The sequence below is a fragment of the Rissa tridactyla genome, chromosome 2 (genome assembly GCF_028500815.1).
Source record: "Rissa tridactyla isolate bRisTri1 chromosome 2, bRisTri1.patW.cur.20221130, whole genome shotgun sequence".
In the NCBI taxonomy this organism is placed as follows: domain Eukaryota; kingdom Metazoa; phylum Chordata; class Aves; order Charadriiformes; family Laridae; genus Rissa; species Rissa tridactyla.
In genome coordinates, this window is record NC_071467.1 from 108637971 (window position 1) to 108659397 (window position 21427).

A 21427-nucleotide genomic window follows, 5' to 3' on the forward strand; every position below is an offset into this window, starting at 1 on the left:
AAAGAATGAGATTCTAATATACTAAAAACAAAGTATGAATTTATCACAAAAGGTTTACCAATAGCTTCACAATGGAGTCAGTGAATTGGGAGCAGTAAATGTTTCTTTTCCCTCCAATAATCATTTGCTAGGATTGTTGGACAAATACTGTAGTCACAAAAGTAAGAGCAGATTAAGCTTGCCCTATAACAGACACAACACCATTTTGCTACCTTCTCCAATATTTTGCAACAACATTAAAAATTCTGAATATGGTGCTTACAGCTCATTATATTGCGTAGTGTCACTAGCTGCACAATGACCTTAGAACAGACACCAGTGCATCTTGTAGAGCCAGGCAACAAGCTCAGCAATGTGTAAGATCAAGTGCAGCATTTACAAACTTACTCAGAAGTCTGAAAGGCAAGATAACTGTAACTTAATATGCTTCGGCATAGATTTAAAAAAAAAAAGTTTAGAGTCTTAATGGGTAAAGGAACATGGGGAAAGTATTGTGGAGACAGGATTCCTCAGGGCACAGGGTTTCTACCCATCTTTATTTACAGACTTGAAATTCTCTGTTACATCTCTCCTGGCACAACGAATGTTTGGATCATAGTCAACATCTTAGCAAGAGCATTACATTCCTTGCTCTTCCACAAATCCTTAAATGCAGAGTAACTGAAATAGTTTTAGTTGCCTCTGATTTTCTCAACCTTGGTACCATTTTGCCTAACAAATTCACGTTCTAAGGCTGTGCATTGCCAAGCACTATGGAAAGTGATCTAAAGCAGTAGCTTGTGCCATGTTAACATCCCTGGAGCTACAGTCATTAGCTGAAGGATTACATGCTAGTCAGAACATATTGTGTAACACACTGTCCTGCCAGACCTGCAGTGACAAGTTCCTTCAACATTAAAGCTGAGTTTCTGAAGTGACAAGCCTCAGGAATCAAGCAACTGAAAAATCTCCACATACATTCCAGTGTTCCAAAAACACAGCAATGCTTATTACACATTTTTCAATCAGGCTGGTGACTTGCAGCATACACTTGCTTAACACCTGCCTAGAATAAAAAGATGACAATAACGGTGCCAACAAAATGCCTGATCCAAAAGCTACCAAAGTCAAAGGACATCTTTCCATCAGCAGGTTTTGGAACAAGCTGTGAAATATGTCAACACAGTCTGTTTCTGACTACCAGCAAAAAACCACTGTGGGCTGCCACAAACTTAACACCTCTGCCACAGCCACCAGCTTTTTAAAGTCACACAACCTTTTAAAATTTTTCTTGGTGTTTTCTCTCTTTATGATGTGATGCCTCTTCCCATTAGCCATGAATATCTGTTCCTGGAGTCTGAGGCCATGGAAATAGCTGTGACACAGAGGGTACCAGCAGATGAAATACAGCTTTTTTTGTCGAAGACCCCCATGGCATGAAAAACAAACAGCCCCTAAAAGATCAGTCTTCTCCCATATGAAAGGATCTTTTTCACGTGAACAAACTTTGTGAGAAAGCTGAAGTCCACGAGCTCCTCCAGAGAGAGGAATTAGTTTTTTGTAATCCACGTGTGTCGTCGTCCCTCCCCCCCCCCCCCAATATTCAGACATTATTGTGTTATTAAACTGAGTTTCTGGACACTTCCAGGAATTTTAATTGACTGTTCTAAGCCACCAATGAAGAGACTGAAAAGTTACATGACAAAATCCTTTTTATAATAGGTTAATTCTTATAAAAGGCTAGCTTTATCATTTGGGGGTTTCCTCTTGCATTTGATATGAGCTGCTCTTCCAAATAAATGTTGAGATAAATCGGCGAACCTCATTTTATAGTTTCATCCATCTATTTGCAAAAGGAAAGTTTCATGCTCAATTCTATATTCTAGAAGCATATTCTATACTTTCAAACACACATAGTTAAAAAGAACAATATAATCCCTCTGGGAATAAAAAGAAATCAAATGTGGACATGGTACATTAGCTTAATAAAACCCAGGAAAGACATTTACGAACTCTCTGGCCTGAGGGTCCCTTTAGGAACAAACACAAATGGTTCTCTTTTTCACATAATCTTCCTTCGCTAGCACTTTCCACAGGAGAAAGTGCATCATATACCTTCAGTTTGAACCAGACAGCGGCATTCAGATGACAACTACTTTTTAAAGCGTGTCCTAATTTGTTGAAAGCAATTTACTGAATTAGCTCTATAGCCACTGCATGTCAATGTAGCTTTGTTTCAACAGATGTGAATTCATGTTATTCCTATCTTATGTTTTCCATGTAAATTATAAAGAAAAAAGACTGACGGTCCCTGCATTTAATATTAAAACCAGAAAGGGATTTATGTGCTAAACTTGCCTGGAAAATTAGTGGAATTTAGGGGATCTAATTTCCTTATGTACATTTGCAAATCTCTTTTCTCCTCTTTCTACATTCACGTAACCTCTTCTTACAATTTAGCTCATTCCTATTAAATTTGCCAAAATAGCTGCAAGTTTCTGCACCTTTAAAGTCCTTAGTTTTTTCTTTTTCAGGAGTAGGAAGTGGGAACACACTTTAAATACAGCTTGTCAGGAAGCTGCATACAGTCATTATTTAAAACTCTATAAATACTTACTACCCGACACTGCTGGTATTGGTCAACATCAAAACTAATTCTAGGGGTAATCTTTTGAATTAAGTTTTTATAAACCCCATATTCAATGCATTCAAAAATCTTCTGTTCGGCTGTACTGTTGATAGTTTAAAATCATCCATAATAGCACCCCACATTAAATTTTCAGTATTAGCTTTCTATTTTAAATAAGGGTATCAGCTTCCATTGAGACACTGTTAAGCCATTCAGGCAGTTTTGCAGTATTCCACATCACAAGATAACATCGTTAGCCTTTGGCTAATACACAAGGAGAAAGCAGGAGAACAGTTAATAGTACCACCTCTGCTGGGCAAAGGACTTCTGCAAAATGCTCAAAATGAGCTTCCGGTACTATGGATAAATAATACTTACATTTAATTGGAAATTTCAGCAGTAAACTAGTCAATTTATATTTATTACAGATAATAAAGTGCATAGTTAAATTACTTTCTGCAATAGATTCTAGCACCTTGACAGAAAGCTGAAATCTTGCAATGCTGCTCATTACTCCGATCAGCAGCATCCTGTTCCTTAGCTGTAATCTTTTACCCTTTTTAAAGTTCTTGGGGTAAATTTACAAGATAAAAGCTATGATTATAGCCTTCAATTTCCTTGCTTGCAAAGTATTGAACGGTAAGTTTCTAAAGTCATTATAAGCATTTGTATAGCTAAGCTTTTAGCCTTGTTTCATGAGTCATGTTAGACTATGCAGACAATGCATTTTTACAGTTACGCGGCCAGCTGAAAAACGCGTACAACCTTCTAAACATGCCAGTGACGAAGGCCCTAAAATGAGAACACTTCGGTTTTCAGGGAATGGAAGACAGAGAGAAAGGGGAGAAGTTCTTTTCAGGTGACTGAAAATTATATAGCTTAACAATTCTGGTAACTCCGATGCTTTTGTCAAAAGAAAGGGTTTACTTATGTTGTTCCCTTATTGTTATTAATTTAGGAACTTGTTTGTAGTTTCGACTTCATAGTCCCAACTCTATTTTTCAATAAGATCTGGATCTTTGGCAATAGGGTAAATCAATTTATTTTGGGGCCTCTCCTGTCTTCCTTCTTACTTGCAGTTAACTTCCCCTGTTCCTTTAAACTTCCCTGCCTATGTAGGTGAGCCTGAGAGGCTGAAAATGCTGCAATCATCCATAAAATTGGATAAGCCTGTGGATTTCCCCAGCAAACCCTGTCATTGTGACTCCAGGCTCATAGAGGGACCAGCTGTAAGAGAACAAGATCAGAGCACAGGAATTGCTATATCCCACCTAGTGAGCTGGTAAGCTAGTAGCTTTTCTCAAAGGGAGGCCAATACCACATATTTATAAGCAAGGTGGTCCAGCCTCAGAGTAGACAGCTGCGGAAAAAACATTCTCTGTGAAGGCCTCAATGTAATTCCTTTAATTAAAGTCTAGCAGAAACCTGAGAACTGGAATGTTTAAAATAATTTATTACAATATGGCAATAGTTTATTGCCAATTTCTACTCAGGTTCTGGAATCTCTGCTTGGATCCCCAGCTATAGTACTCCTTTCCAGATGACTTTGGATGTGGCTCATCGGCCGTTGCTGGTCAACATGTTGGTTGCTGCCTTAGCTGAGTTTTACATTATTTCCTGTTTCAAGATAAGAAAGAGCTAAAGCATTATCACCAGTGTGTACAAAATAACATATTCTGCACATAATAAGTAGAATTTGTTTTTTTCCTTGAAACCAGGAGTTCATTAAAGTAACTTTTAGAGATTGTTCATAATAATTGGACTCATAATTAATAGCTTCTCTAGTCTCTCAATAACTGTTATTTTTAAAGTTCGCCATGCAATGCTTTCTTCCTGATAACTGAACACCAGTTTGGCCTAATTTAGAAACTGGGTAATCACAATTAGGGAAAAAAAACCAACAATACCACAACAAAAATACCCTCCTGTAACCCAACGTGTACAAGCAGCAATCACCTCAATATATTCAAATTGTGTTATGGGAGATGTTGCTGATCAGCTGCTGAAGTCAGGAAATTAAATATTCCAGCACTGGCTTTTGTTGGAGAGTCTTTTCCGGACATAGAAAATAGACAACTTCTTGGTACTGAAGAGAGCAAAGCAGTTAATGTACCATCTCTCTCTGTACATGTTTAAAACAACTTGGCTTGTGAATGAAAAGAAACATCTGATTTCTATATATTCTACATCTGGGAGAATGTCAGGTAAAGCCTTCTCAGTGCAGCACTATGCTATACCCAACGATATTTCTTTCCCAGCAAAAGCGCAATACTCTTTTTCTCAGCAACAAGCTTGTTTACTCCTCTTTTACAACATTGACCAATGTCACCTGATTCTTCCCTCAAAACCAATTCATCTTCATACCCAGCCTGTACTAGAGAAAGCTAAGAAGACAGGAATGGCTATAAGATAACTTACAGTTGCTCATTCCTGATCTATAAATATTATGTAGTTAGTAGACATGGTCAAGTGCCCATTTTCACATACCGTAGGACCCTTTGATCCTTACAAACATCAGAACATTTCTGACAACTTTCTTAACCAAAGCAGAATTAGCTCACTAGGAGTAAATTGCCTAAAAGCACAGCAGGAATGCTAAATTTGATGATAGTCAATATTGAAAAGCAAAGACATCTAAACCACAACTTTTCAAAAAGCAGCTTTTCAAGATTTCTTCTTTTTTTTCCTACTGCTTATCAAATATACAGCCCCATGAATCTCAGTAGGAACAATTTATCTAACATTGAGGGACTTGAAAAATTGACCATTCAAACAAATTTTGTCACAAATAATGGAAGTCCATCCTAAAAGAAATATAAATCCGTCCTAGATGCAGTCAGAAAAGTTTAGGGCTCTGAAGAGACAACAGCTCATTATCGGTATTTAGTTCTCAGTTGGATGACAAACTACCGAAGATGTCCAATACAGAACAATATTATCCTATGTGAACAACACATCACAGCTAAACAAATGGATCGCTTCAGAAGGAGAAAAGCAGGGCAGATAGCAGGAGGAAAGGGTTAAACTACTATTGACATTTCTTCTGAGGGTTACTTGGTCCTTAGCTGTCCTTCAGCATAACAAATCCCCATACAGAAGAGAGCACAGAAAGTGTAACAGCTTTTTTTTTAATTTTATTTCTGGGTCAGCATAACTAAACTGTTACTTCTTAATTACACCAAGTTTCTCACCCTGCAGTGGTATAGTCATCTGCCATTCTGCACAAAGCTGACTCAAATCTCAGCCACAGTGATAACCTAATAAAAGAAAATGATTCTCTCTCCTACTCAAGGGAAGGATTTTCTCTTGCTCAGAGCGCCCCGAGTGGGATCTATACAACGCACTATTGTTCACCTCTTCCCTTTTCACCTATGACTGGCTATACAAGGCTTGTGTAAAGCTGAAGTCTTCTAAGTAAGTGATCTTGCTCAGTATGAGTTGATGCACTTTTTTTTTCTTCAAATGTATGTGTGCCTGTACAATTTTTATCAATATTAAAGTAAGTCTTACACACAAATGGGTTAAAAAATAGTTTCATCTAAAAAAGTGAACAAAGTGAAACCACCAGCAAATCTATGACACGGGACTGGATGCCAAGTCAGATCCAGAGATATTTTTTGAGACTTATGTAATAACTCACATACAGAAACATTAGTATTAATGTTCTGTCTCTTACTGCATAGCTCAGATTTGCTTGTGAATAATCTAATTGTGAAAGCTGAAACATGAATAATAGCTGCACTCCCTCATCCTGCAGCGAATAGACTCATTTTATCACATTATTTCTTTTCTCTCTTTCAGCGTATTACTCTACTAGGAGGTTATAATGGTAGCCAAATAGCTCCCATTTCTACCAGCATTTACACTTGTTTATGACTTATTTGGGAAAGGCAGTGCTCTGGCTGTGCTTGAAGAAGCTATCTACCCAGTTGCACTACACCCATCTAACGTAAGGAAAACCTGCATTTTGTGTACAGGAGAGGGTGAAACGCTCATACTGTCTGAGAAGAGGCACCTACCTTGGAAGCAGCTGACACTGTATTTTCTGTACACTCACTGCATCTTTGCCTCAATTCCAGATGAGTCTCATGCATCTCTATATCTTGGTTTGAAGTATCTGTAGATATAACCTTCCCTAGAATATCTAAACTGTCAGCCTCTGCTACTCCTAAATATACTGGATCTGTCAAAAAAGGCTGGCCAGTTTTCCTATTTCGAGTCTTTTTTTTTTAATCCCACTTGTTCCCATTCATCTGTGCAAATGCAGTACCTGCATTGTCTGAGAAACATGAAGTTTTCTAATTTGCTTGTTAAATGTGCCAACTCCAGTGTAGGCAAATTCCTTGTGAGGCGTTGGACTGAGGAGGCATCTAGCAGAACTTTAATGTGTCATTACTGTGTATTTTTCAGCCAAAATCTCTCTTCTTAACGATTTACAGTTTAATGTCCCAGTGCTGCTTGAGAAACCTTAAAATTAAACTCTGGGCTTTTAGGGTAGTTGAGAGCACTGAATGTGGTTGTTCTGGGGATAAATGGCCAGAGCTGTACTGGTCCCTAAGGATACGGGAAAAGTATATCTGTCATACACGAATCCAGTCTGACTGAGATGCTGCCTACTCTCTGCCATCAGCACAGCCGCTTTCCTGCCAAAGTCGGCCGTTCATTAGCTTCAGAAACAATTAATGAACTAAGTTGTATTTTGTCTGAGAAAAGCTAGCTGCTCAGCAGAGCCAGGGTGGATCTGCCTTCCCCGTCCGTCTGTGGTTCCAGACGGCCCATTTGCCTTGTGCCTCCAGCTGGAATTGGAACTGCTGCCTCTGCAAACGATTGCTGTTTAAAAAGTTTCACACACAAAGTTGAAGAGAGAGCTCAGTATTATTTTTTTTTCTCCTCCCCATCTAGCCATGTAGTAAATAAGCCAATTAGGTATTCTGAACACATTAATTAACAAATCAGTTATGAACTGGAAAAAACGGTCATGCTTTCTGTATTCCTTGGGCTACGGTAAATTAACATAAGCTAACGATGCTTTATTTTTATCCAATTATTTGAGCTTCAGTTTCCACAGACTTTGTTCCTTGGATTGTCTTTTGAATTAAAAGGGTGATGTTTTTCCTTTTTAAAGTTACTTTTTCAGTGCATTGGTCTGACTTGGATGTACACTGGTATTTTTCTTACCCTTTTTGATGCTTCTTTTTCCTTCCCCTTCACAAAATCTGCTATCTTTTTGCAATGCATGTTTTTTCCTACTGACGCATACATTGTTCAGAGACTGAAAGAGCCTGTGGCTTCAGATGAATGAGCTAGTGCAAACATTTTTATTTGTATTTTTAGGAATTTCTTCTACAAAATGTAGGTATTTATGAAAAATGTTTCATTAGGGCCAGATCACTGAAGCACAGAAAACAAGTGCTAAGGTCAACTGAATGGCAATCACAACTGTCTTCAAAACAGAGATATGAGTATTCACAGAGCTGAAGTTGGCTGCATTACAAATCAAAGCGGGGTGCCTAGCTCTTTATTTTGAAGGTGAGCAATAAGCAAAATTGATTATGTGGTAGGATATGAGGCAGATAAAAACATACAGAAAATTATATGAATCCAGCAATAATATTTGACCATGAAATAATAGCCATGAAGGGACAAATGCCTTTCCTACCAGACTTTTCTTTCTAGTTCCAAAAGAACTCGCAAATTATGAGCTGAGACCAAATTATTTGTGGATTTTAAAAGAAGAATAAAACCAGAGGTTGAAGTTAGTGTTACGCAAAAATTTTATTCTGAATAATACCAAAAGGACATGTTACTAATAAAATTGAAGTGATTTCATTTACCCTTACAAGTAAAGAAGCTCCTAAAGGAGATATGTCTTGAAGTAAATAAAACACACACACACACACGAGTTACTTGTAGTCTCTCTAAAACATTCCAGAAATACTGTTGTTTATACTTTGTGCAACACAAAGAATGCTAGGTCCAGTGCAAACACGTTTCTAAGTTTGCATCAATAAATCAACCATTTCAGTCATGAATAACTCTTTTTGCCCATTTTTTAAATGGAAAAGTAATTATTTAATGGGTAACAACATTAATTTGCCCTGACTTCTGATCACTTAATTTGATCTACTAGTATTACATGGCATAGTTTCAGCAAATAAACCGTATTGGATTGCATAATGTGTGTTTATCTACAGCACATATTTACAGAAAGGGAATTGTTGGTTCTTTATTTATTTAAAGGCAACAATGTTTTAATTATTTATACATTCTTACTCAGCAAGAGCTCTCTTACAGACAGACAAAAGTGGATGATACTCCTCTTTTTCTCATGGTTGTTACCATTCTTTTATGCTACTCTATCCATTACTCTTAAGTGCTTACCTACTTAGAAAAGACAGCATTAAGTAATCTGGGCAGTGAATTTACAAACCACTGGCAACTCTATAATAACTTTCCTCTAAGAGTGTTTTAATCAAAATATAATGAGTTATGTTGCGTACAGGCATTCTCAGTGTGCCCAAAGGTCTTACTGACATAAGGAGATTGCACTATTTAAGGTGATGATCTACAGTGTGCTAATTACTGCATCCTAACTCCCCACTGTCCATATCGGGACCATGTTAATGCAGAGTGAGCACCTCCTTATTTTGAGATTCATACCCAAACTAAATTCCTGGCAAGTCCCATGAACAGCCAAGCCTAAACAGCTCACAGAATCCAGGCTGATGCAAATCATCCATTTTACATTCACTTTGTCCAAAAACTACATGAGGACAAGCTGGGAGACTTGGGGTTGTTCAGCCTAGAGAAGAGAATGCTCTGGGTAGACCTTATAGTGGCCTTCCAGTATCTAAAGGGGGCCTATAGGAAAGATGGGGAGGGACTCTTTATCAGGGAGCGCAGTGATAGGACAAGGGAAGAAAATTCTTTACTGTCAGAGTGGTGAGGCACTAGAACAGGTTGCCCAGGGAAGCTGTGGATGCCCCATCCCTGGAGGTGTTCAAGGCCACGTTGGATGGGGCTTTGATCAACACAGTCTAGTGGAAGGTGTCCCTGCGCACTGTCGGGAGGTTGGACTAGACAATCTTTAAGGTCCCTTCCAACACAAACCATTCTATGAAATCATTTTCATATCCCATTTCAGAAAAGTAAACAGGAACTGGAGAAATAGTTGTATTGGTTATGGTTTTGGAGGTTTTGATAGCCATTCTAAAAAGAGCTAAGGCCAGGTGCCCCCATTTTCTTCTCAGGTGAGACTCTCACAAGCATTTTTTTTTATATTGGAAGAGCTGTTGCAGAACAGGTCTAATGGACTGACTTGGAATGATTTGGGGAATAAAAGAATCCCATTATAGATAATTTCTTGCATCTTCCACACAGAAGCCAAAATTTAAAACCCCACTGAGAAAAAAAAAAAACATACTGTCTCAATTACACCTATGCCAACACTTAAAATTTATGATGCTTGTTTTATAGACACATCAATAATGCCAATAACAGATCAAGGTAAGCACCTTGATTAAAAAGCATCATGAAAGCCTAGACAGGGGTTACATGGCGGTGATAAAAGGACTGCTTTTTGAACGTCAACTTTCCTGCAGAAACTTCCCTCTGTATTCCATCATCTATTTTGTTGGCAGCTTCAGATTCCCCCCTAATGCTGGACTTGAAAGCAAGCCCTGGATGCCAGATTTCTTCTTCTTTATTCCACTGTGCAAAAGATAATTTCCATACATCCAAAGATTCATTATGACCTTCATACTTTCACCGTCTGCTGGGATTATTTCTGAAGTTCTGAGACTCTCCTCAGTTTCAAGCAGCTTCCAATTATATTATATAACATTACATTATGTTGAAATAATGTAGAATTTCTTCCCTAAATTAAAATGGTATGAGGTGGATGATGGGCAGCATTAATTCTTGTACTAGTGAGAAGTGTAAGGTCCAATAGCTTGGGAACCATTAAAAGGAAGATTGATAATGCATTATATCAAACGTGTGCTAAGAATCCTCCTTATGATGTGATGCAGTCCATTGATTCTACTGATGGCAGGTCATAAGATGTTAGACCTTATAACCTTGACATCACATATGCAAAAGCTTCTGTAGACAGATTTTTAAAAAGCTCTAGAATGAGCTAATGGAAAACTCTCCTTTCCTCTGATGCCACTTTAGTTAGTAAGGTGATAGCAATACAGGCTACTTTTGCAGAAGAATAGGTATGACAAAAATGGAAGGAACTCTGAAATCTTTTTAGCTAGTCTACTAACTAGATTTTAGTTAAAATGCATTACAGTGCTGTCAATAACTTAATGGCATATATTTATGTGCCAAAGTGAATGACTCCTGTGTCAATCATTTTGAAAAGGAGAATTAAATGTTTTTTTCAAAGGTAACACATCCTCATATTTCTCCAAATATTACATTAGATCATTTAACGCACTTAGAAATGCTTGGTTTACATTGTTACAGAATGTGAGCTGATGACTGAGAGAATATTAAAAACATTTTTTAAGAAGTGAGTCCAAGGTAAAAAGTTTTAGGATTTTACAGTATTCTAAGATTTAGCGATGTTTGTATATATTTAGATAAAAGTGACAGTGACAGGAACAAAAACAAAAAAGCCATGTACATTTCTCCTCTTCTGTGGTGCTTTGTTTTTTCATACAAGCTACAGACATTTCAGAAATAATCTGTAACTTTTTATAATGGCACTGAACAACAGTTCAGTGTTAGTAAAATATCATAAAAATTATGCTAGTAATTTTTATAATTAAAAAAAACATTAAAAACTACTACAATGCAGTACAGCATTAAGAATCAGTTGTTTAAAATGAAAAATTATGTTACTTTCAAAAGGATAATTTGATAGAATCTGACTACAGCAACCTTTGTCTGAACAGTTGCTAATTCAGTGCTGTTAGCTTACTAAATCCAAGCTTTTGCTCATGAGCCTTTAACAGAAGTCAGGAGTCCCCACACTCTATCTTCCCAAACCTGCCATCACTATGCAATTCATTGCATCATTCCAGCCTCCACATAAGTTTTGCCACACCTAAAGTTTCAAAGGTTCTTCACACCTCTTTCTTTGCAGGCATGTCAGGGATACCAGCGATTGTTTCACCCAGCACTAACACCAGTTAAACGTGTTGATAAGTAGTAGTATAGCCGAGGAGCCATCTTCCTTTGCTCACAAAGAGAAAAAGACAAAACAGTCTGCATTTTCTGGGGCCCTCTTGTTCCCTACTTCTTTCCATGGTAATAAAATGAAGGCATTTTGCTTGCTTTTCACAGCTGCTATGATTGAAAGCACCCAGGAAGGCTTAAGAGGGAAGGCAGCCCATGAGACAGTTGGGGTGCCTTGGGGATCAGGGAAAGAGAGAGCTGTTGTAAAACACATCATTTCCCCAGGCCTTGGGCTCTTTGTGATTGTGGAAACATAGATTCACAGCTGTAACAATTATATAAATCAAAGACTCTTACTCACTGACATAGAAATTGGGGCTTCAAATTTTTAATACTTTTTGACATGAATTTGAAAGAGACTGACAGATCTGCAAGTAACCAGTGAATATTTGTTTCTATAATCAGCAATCTTTAATTAAAAATAACTTCACACACACACACAAAGCAGCTCAGGATACTTCTCTTTGCCTAACCTAATGAGAAATAAGGAGAAGAACAGGAACAAGGGGCAACACAGAAGAATATGCAGCACCAAGTAAACAGATTTGGAGAGGTTAAATTTTCTAATCAAGTTACGCCCTGTCCATCAAATCTGCATTTCCTGTGAACAAAGTATATGAACTAATCCGTAAGTCGGCAAAGGCTTACAGGGCTCTGAGTAGACAGCTGTGAAAATGTGAAATATTCTCATATACTGACATAGCAAAATACCCTAAAAACACATCCTGGAGGCTCAGTTTAGTTCCGTTTGCCTAGATCACTCACTATGGGATTTGTAAATAAAATGATACCAAACACTAGGAACAAATTCATGGATGTTTCTGCTTTTGAAGCCACCTAAAAACAGCTGAAAATATTAAGCTCTTTGATGTGCATTGTTCCAATTGCAACATTTATAGCAGGAAACTGAACCAGAAGAACTACAGTCAAAACTGCAACCTTCTTAATAACATGATGTGACTGTTCAGTAAATCAGTGTCTTAATCAATAGAATAAAATACATTATCTATTCCGCTAAAGTGTTTTCCAGTCTAGAGTGAAGTGCCATGAAAATGGCAAAGGAAAATATAATTGTGTTGGAGACTAGAATTTTCAAATTCATATTTCTTTAATTTAAAGGGTCTGGGCATAGAGGAGGGGGAGTTCTTTCTATTTAATGACTTGAACACAGTGTGGTTTAAATAGCACATTTGATTTGGGAAGCTATTAGCTGATAATGACTCTTTGGAGAGAAAAAAATTGCATTCCCTTATTACTGGTTTGATTAGCAATATCTGTAATTCCATGATGTTGTAAAATAGCTCAGCATTAGAACTGAGCTATTTTCCATCATTTGTAGAAGCAGAAGCATAAACACAGCGAAGGCCAAGTTCCCATGTTAAACATATTCCTGAATTCTGCAGTACTTTTAGTGGCACAAGAACTAAGAAAACAAAATCAGGTAATGTAAATATTGAAACTTCAGTTTTGAAAAGTATGTATGCTAGGCTTCACAGGTATTATGAGATGGATGACAACAGTCTAAAGTTACTATTTAAGCAGAGAGATGCAACTAAATTTCAAATGACTTTTTGATAGAGTAAATTGAGCAAATGTTTGATTAATGACAGCACTGTAGATCCATACTGCTAAAGAAACATCATTAAAAGAAACTGCATTGTAGTGATTATAAGGGTAAGAAAGGGGAAGGTAAATATAATTAGAAGAAAAAAATTAAATTCCAAATGTCTTATTTGGCTTTCACTTGCAAAAGAATAAGAAGTCTAGTAAACCAAAAGGATAAATAGTCATCTAAAATCAATTTGAAGATCCTGCCCACCAAGCTGATGCAAAGCTTTATTTTATTAAAATAATACTAATGACTTTTTTATATATACCTTTTAGAACAGGGAACAGAATGCAAATGAACATAACTGTGATCAGAATTAAACCTAAATGATGAGCAGTATTTTAGAATTGAACTGTTCCTTAACTTCTTTCATATGGACAATGAACAGTTGAAAACACAAATTAAGGGACCCAACAGCTTACCAAAACTCATGTTCAGGCATATTGCAACAGAAAGACTGAGAATTACTAAAAGGCATGTAATAAAGGCAACACTGAAGTAAAATCCTGAAGTCATCATAAAACGGCATCTATTCTCATTTGGAAGTCATCTTCTAAATTGCTGAAGCAATAAACAATGTCATCTACAAGGCTACAAACAAAGAAATTGCCAATGCTACTAACAGGCCCCAGGCTTTGCATCAACCGTGAAAGGCCGCAGGACTAGAGCTTGTGAATCGCATTTTCTCTAAGCTAGTCTTTGGCTTCTGTTTAGCTCGTCTAATTGTAATAGCAATTCTCTAACAACCAGGTAACATAGCCTAGTCTGTTTTACTTTTAACTTAGCTTTATGATTACATGGGCTAGTGACTATCGGTATAACAATTTTGATACGTTTCTGTACCTAAAGTAGATATTCTGCAGAGAAGAAACTATTACTGTAGAACAAAAACGTAGTGTAGAGGACTACAATCATGGAATGATAGCAGAGATATTGAAAATACAGGCAAAGGGTGGTACCAGAGGGAGCAGGGCTATAAGCAACTCACCAGGTCCATAAGCAGTCATTAAAAGAAAGCAACCTTGGGAGCTGGCTAAGGCTGATTTTAGAGGAAAAAAAACCCAAACAAACAAAACCCCAAAAAAATAAACAAAACAAGAGAAAGGGAGATCAAAGAACAAGAATCCTACACATGTAAAACATGCACGTACAGAGAATTAAGACACATGGAGTTGCAGACTAATAAAAAGGATCAATGTCCAGGCCCTGAGGGCACCAACAGGCCATAATTGCCCTGTCCAGTCCCTCTGGGGACCCACTCTGCTTGCCTGTGGGCCTGAGGGCCCCATTTCAGCTCCCCCAGGCCCTACCTGCATGTCCTAGGTGGATCCATGCCTAGCCCCATTTCTTCCACACTTGTGGATTGAGCTCCCTGGTTCAACAGCAGACCTGGCTCATCCCTTCCTGTGTGAGCATCTCCAGACAACTGGCAGAACCTGCTGGTGCCACCAGCACTGCCCACCCTGCTTGTGGACACGGGATGGTACCCCAGCAGCCAGGGCACCACCTGCCCCAGGGCTGCCCATGTCTCCCGCTTGGCCACGCTCATGGTGCAGCTCCCCTCACCCCATTCCCTGAAAACACATACAATTAACCTCAAGCAGATCCTGCCGTGTCAATGTTGCCATTGACATCTGTGTCCTCCTTGCAGTAAAGAGTCTGTGACACTGACAATGCACTATAGTCCCCAACCCAGCTAGAGCCATCCACCATAAGACTTGGAGGAGCTGTGACAGGAGGAGCATAACACCAGGGAAAGGGATAGACACGTGGAAGAATGTGTATATAGTCTGATTTATTACAGAGACTTTTGTCCCTGACAGTATGTTTTCTTCTCTTTCTTTCTTCTTTTTTGTAATAGCAGCTAGGCCAATAATTATTATTTGATTAAGATTACAATTAGGCTAACAGTAAATTCATGGCTTTGCTCATAAGGTGTGGGGGTTTTTTTGATTAAGAAACTGCACAAACATAAAAAATGCATAAAAAATGGCGGAGAACACAGGCAACCTAGGCTATAGTTTTGATGCCACAAATTCTGCTTTTAACCTCAAGGTTGTTCCACCATTTGAAAGTATTTCAGATTTTGTTTACAAACACTCAAATGCAAATATTGATGTTTTTGTTTCATTTTGGGGGGTTTTTTTGGTTGTTTTTTTTTTTTTTTCTTTTTTTTTGTGGAGGCAGAATACCATATCTAGGCAGGATCAACATAATTCTTGCAGGAGCAGGAAAAAATTAAGGAGCAGCGCAAATAAGCCAATATTCTACAAGTCTGGTGGCCATTATTACAGATCTTCAGGATTTAGAAGATTGAGGCACTGTAGTAATTTTATCTCTCTTCTTCCTCCCTAAAGTGAAAGTATTTCTTAATTCTAGGTTCATTAAGTCAATACCCTTGACATGGATTTAGAGGGGAAGATAAAATTTTGGTATTAATTCACATGCTAATTCCCCAAGAATCTGTGAAATTTTAGGTTTTAGGACTTTTAGATTGATATTATTGAGAAAAAAATAAAATCAGTATTATTCAGAATACTAATTTTCTGTTAATCCGAAGTCTCATGTTTAAATGTATCATTCCTATGAAATTAACACAGAGATCGGTATCAAAATGGTATATATACAGATGTCTAGAAATATTAAGGAAAGCTATGATAACTCCTGCAGGTGAAGGTAAGGACTTGTGTTCAGACCGCGAAATAAATTTGCCTAGCCCTAAGGATATACTTAGGCCAAGTAAATCATCAAACTTACACACATATCGTTCCGACCACCAAAACTGAGGTGGCCTTCTTACTTCTGAACAGCTCATCGCATTACAGAAATACAGGCAAAAGGCGAAGCCCTGTGGTGCCAGTAAAAGCTGAATGACAGCAGTCATTGCTAAGGTGGGAAACAAGTTAAATCAACAAAGCACATCAAAGCTGTTTAGCTTTGCTCCAACAACCGTGACCTTACAAGTGTTCATTTACCCGATCAACACAAGTATGCCCTTTTAAGTGAAGTCAATTATGCAACTCTACTGTATGACTCCATCGACATTAGGCATTTGGCCCATGCTGCTACATGTTATTAGTAGTGTATTTCTCCCTGCGGTACAATGGAGTGCAATTACTGTCACATACAATGACATAGAAATTCATTATGTTTACAAAATAGTCTGTCAGACAGCTAAAACTTTGTTAAAACAAACAGAAGCAATATTATTTTACATAAAAAGTATTTTCATATTAAAAATAGCGTTAATCTTTTTTTTTCTTGAAACATCTGAGTATTAAGGTAGAGAGCGCCCCTTACCTCCTCTCTTGTTTAACTTGGCATACCCTGGCACATAACTGCTTGTCATAGATGATGAGCTGCTGAAGGAGGAGTGGGGTAATGCTGAGACCAGAGGTTCATCACACTTTTCTGAAAAACAAGAAAACAGATTCACTTTATGCCGTTCATTATTCATACATATTAAGGGGCAATGTGCCCTTTATTTTTCTTTTGGGTAATAACACAGCCTTGTTACTTTTGTACATGTGGAATGCATGCGGCTACATCTAACATTTCAGTAAAAAAACCAACGCAACCACAACCACCAAACAATAAAACAAACAAAAACCAACCAATGAAAAAAAAACCCACCCCAAAAACATGAGAAAACCCCTAAACAAATAAAACAGACACACACACCCTGACATGAGAAAATAAAGACTTCAACAAAGTTCGGATAAAATTAGGTAACGGTAATGCCTAACCATGGGCCACCACTCTCCTTATGGGTACTACAAACGAACAGAAAAGTCTGCCCTGATATATCTGGAATGTTTTTGGTGACATGAAAATGTACTGCTAAAGAAAAATATTATCATGAAAGCTTTGTAAGAAGTAGATAAGATATAAACTTTAGTTTTGTAATAGAAGTGCTGATAACCTGATATTTTTAAAAAGAAAATAAATTAGTTTACATGAATAAATGCCTATGAATTATCACATTTACTGAAAAAATAACAAAATAATCTTTTTAAAAAAATATAATCTCTATAATCCATTCGAGCACTTCACTTCTATTTTACTTAGTAGAAAGAAGATTAACGTGGTATTAACAATCTAAGATGGGAGAAAGCAAAATCAGAATCTTTGCCTTTCTAATGAAGAAAGAAAAGTTTAAAATCTCCTGCTGTTGTATGGAGTTATGTAAATTAGAATAAAGAGAAGAAATGGCTTCGGATTTTTTCAAACACTTAGATAGTTAATGTACTGCCCTTTGTTCTAGTTTTTTCCTCTGTTATTTTAACAGATGGGTGAAATACATAGGTGAAATTACTCGTTTACATTTCAGGTGCAACCTACCACAGGAGAAAAAAACCATAACCTACACCAGTCAGCTTGGCTAATCTTTTTAAACACACACACTGCAACACAGGCTCTGCTGTAAGTGGAAACACCCTCAATTTATCTATCTAGAAAGCATTAGATTATCCCTGATAGGCAGCATATTTTACACTCAGCCACACCACATAGTTTTCGTACAATTAGAAAACTGTGATTTGGCCATACGGGATCACACATGGAGACTGAATTAATCCTACCCTCAAAAGCGGAACTTTAAGGGAAAAAAGGGATTGTGACTGAATTAAGCCATTTATAATGCAGGTCTAAAGTTTCCAGTCGCATGTAATGAAAAATAAAATTACTTACATAGCAATAGAAACCGAAGCACAGAAATACAGAAGAACATTAGTTCATGAATCAGTACTTTGACATTTAACAAAATAAATAAGTTTCCTTCACAAATCTCTGAGAGTTTGTTAAGGGAGAAAATAAAATTCACACCGGCACAAAAGCACAGGCAAGAGTAAAGGGCAATTGCTTTGCACTGAATTAAAGGACAATTCCAATGACTTTAAAGTTCACTTCCACATTATTTAATGATGGAATTTTGACAAGGGAAGATAAATGGTTTTAAGCATTATTGTTTATACCACAAAAGATTAGGATCGATTCTCCTCCTCCCCCTGCTTTGGCTGCAGCCACACGGCACATTTGGTCAGAAGTCCACAGCTGGATGGGTGCAGTGGCTTCTGCTCACATCACGTCCCACCACCCACCCAGGCAACCCACCAGGGACACACAGGACCTCTCTCTAGCATGTAGGGGTACGGCATGGAGCAAGGGCCTATGTTTTATGATCTTGGGGGCCAGGCTGCTATTATTTCAGTCAAAGTAGTACGAGGATAGAGCTTAGGAACAGAAGTGAGCAGCAGACTGAAGTGCTCATTACAAGTTTTGCCTAAATATCATAATCACAGAAAGACAGAGTTAATTGAACAGGTTTTTCTCGTGTATTTCTTTATCTATAGGTGTATTTTTGGTAGTTTTAATTACTGAATATAATGGGAGGCTATTGGTCATGATATTCTAAAAAAAATTGTGATACAAAAGAGCTGTCCTAAATCACAACAACAAAAAAGCTTTTAAAAAGGCTTTAATTTTAGACAGTATGTTCATAAACAACACAACATCTGAAGAAAACTTCTCCAGATATTAGAAGCTCATCAGAACTTCTATTCTTTTACTGATCCCAGTAGCTACTGAAAAAGCCTCCTCCTTTTATTTTGACAGCTACCATATTGGGGCTACTATTGATGAAGCTACGCAAAAGGAAACATGGAACAACTTTTGTGGAAAGAGTACTAGCTTCTAAATCATCATCCCACTGTATGGCCTGCCTTGTCTCTCTGCTTCACTAATCCATCCTGTTGGATTCAACAGAGTAAGACAGAGAAGCTTGACATAGTCAAAGAATAAAAATAAAATCTCACAGGGAGTATCACTCTGTTATTTGCCACCGCAGTCACAATTTTTGCAGACAGTCATGAATGTGCTTCATTTGGTGTATATGTGCTTTTGAAGCATTGAATGTGGACCTCTGCTTTCTTAGTTTGGTTGGAATAGCCAGTACGGGGGGGAGCAGAAAAAACAGAGCTGTAGTTTTCCTTCACTGTTGTTTAGAACCGCATTCACTTCCTGTGCCTGTTTTGGGACACCAACTAATAAGCTAAATAACAAAACAAAAAATACCTCACTTTCTCATTGTTTAAAAATGAAACACTCACCCTGAAATCTGCCCACTCATTTAGGCTTCAAAATATAGGAAATGCACCATAAACGTGTATGAATTATTAAGGATTGCACTTCATAGAATCATAGGGTTGGAAGGGACCTCTGGAGATCATCTAGTCCAACCCCCCTGCCAGAGCAGGGTCACCTGGAGCAGGTTGCACTGGAAAGCGTCCAGGCAGGTTTTGACTGTCTCCAGAGTTTGAGACTCCACCATCTCTCTGGGAAGCCCATTCCAGTCAAATGAATAGATGTTAAAAAAGATATTAAATCTCATCAATAACTCATGACTTTAGGTCCAAGAGAACAAAAGTTAAAAGACTGCTTACATAAGCTAATATTTCTAGCCCTGTATGAAAGTTCCAGTAAATATATTGCACTATTTAAACTTCCTTCATAACATGAAATGCTGTTATGCCACAGATTTAAGAGAAAAAAAAATCCTTGGGAACGGTTCGTTCTTTCAGCAGTTTTAGGTATTTCCTGCAGAATCCAATTTTTTACGTACTAAAACCAGAATCATATATACCTTCCTGTTACTGAGATATAATAGCTTTCCCCATATAAGTCAATGTACTGTGCCCTGTTAATCAATTACAGAGCACACTCTCCTGCCAGCATCGTAGCAGCAAAGAAATAAACTCTCCTCCATACCATTTATCTCAGTGATGTATTAACACCCAAGCCAGCTTAGGTCCATTTAAATGTTAACTTCCTGAAGCAAAACTACACTTCCACTCCTCTCCATTCTGTCCAGATAGAAAGAACTGATAACTTTCTCAAAGGCATGATGACATTTGCTACTCTGACTTTCCTATTCTGATGGAAATTACAGCATATGTCCATCAGAAACAAAATTTAGAGGGAGATTTCAAATATTAGATCAATGGAAGAAAGGTCATCTAATGTCATTAAATACAAATGCAAAACCTCTGCAATCCCCAAGCTTCAAATTCCTCATGAATTTGAAAGACTCAAAGACTATGGAAGGGAAGGACTGCTATGCACTTGCTCTGTTCTTCCATGCTTTCTCAGGCACCTGGCTATTGGAAACCAGGTACCAGGAGAGATGGATCTTTGTCTTGTTTTGGCCTACCAAGTGCAGCCTCTCAGATGTTCTGGTGTTCGCACTCAACAAAACCACAAAAGGATACCTGTCCTTTCCTGTTTTATAGTCTATTTATAGTTTATTTATATAGTCTGCCTATCATGCTGGATAAACTAAAAAAAGGGCTGTCTCCCACTTTGCCTGCAATTGCTTTAATTCCCACTTACCTAGTCCACAAACTATTTGGGGAATAGGGACCAGACTATTTGAAGGGACAGGCCTTGATCATAGCGCAAAACAGACCATATACACACAAACGATTTACCAACCCCAGAGGTTGTTAAAGCTTAACCCTCGCTATACCAGTGACTTCAAGGCTTTTTGGTGGGCAAAGCAGAGTAAAAAACCTCAGTGCTTCACTTCATAGAAGTCTGTTTAAATGCTTAGCATCCTGATCAATAAACAGGTCACCCGTAAAGTTGCTGACATATCTTATCAAAGCAGTCTGAGTAGATGAAAAAGACAATCTGCAGTTCATCTGTATCTTCTTGACATCTGTATCTAGCAGTAGGTTAGAATGCATACAAACAACTATATATTTGGAAATGTTAAGAAATGGGAACAGTAGACATTTATAGTCACAGGTGATTTTTATTAATAATTTGAAGCTGCATTGGAGGATCTCTCAGAAGCTCTTACAAAGATTCTGTCAGCAAAGTAAAAAGAGAGCGAAGATGTGTACAGTACTTCTAAAAAAGAAAAAAAAATTGGATACTGATAAACAGCACTCATCAGAAATATGTGACAGTGACTTACTGAGAATGTTTTTTAAGAACAAAGGCTTTTCCATCATTGTGGTCCAGCC

At 37.7% G+C, this 21427-nt stretch overlaps 1 protein-coding gene across 1 annotated transcript in view; it reads right to left on the minus strand.

The window, feature by feature from the left end:
* The window catches only part of CNTNAP2 (contactin associated protein 2), a 1192916-nt gene that overhangs the window by 780961 nt on the left and 390528 nt on the right, over positions 1–21427 (minus strand). Inside the window, exon 2 of the mRNA XM_054190578.1 lies at positions 16704–16814. Coding sequence (XP_054046553.1) covers positions 16704–16814 — 111 coding nt within the window. The remainder of the gene's footprint in view (positions 1–16703; positions 16815–21427) is intronic.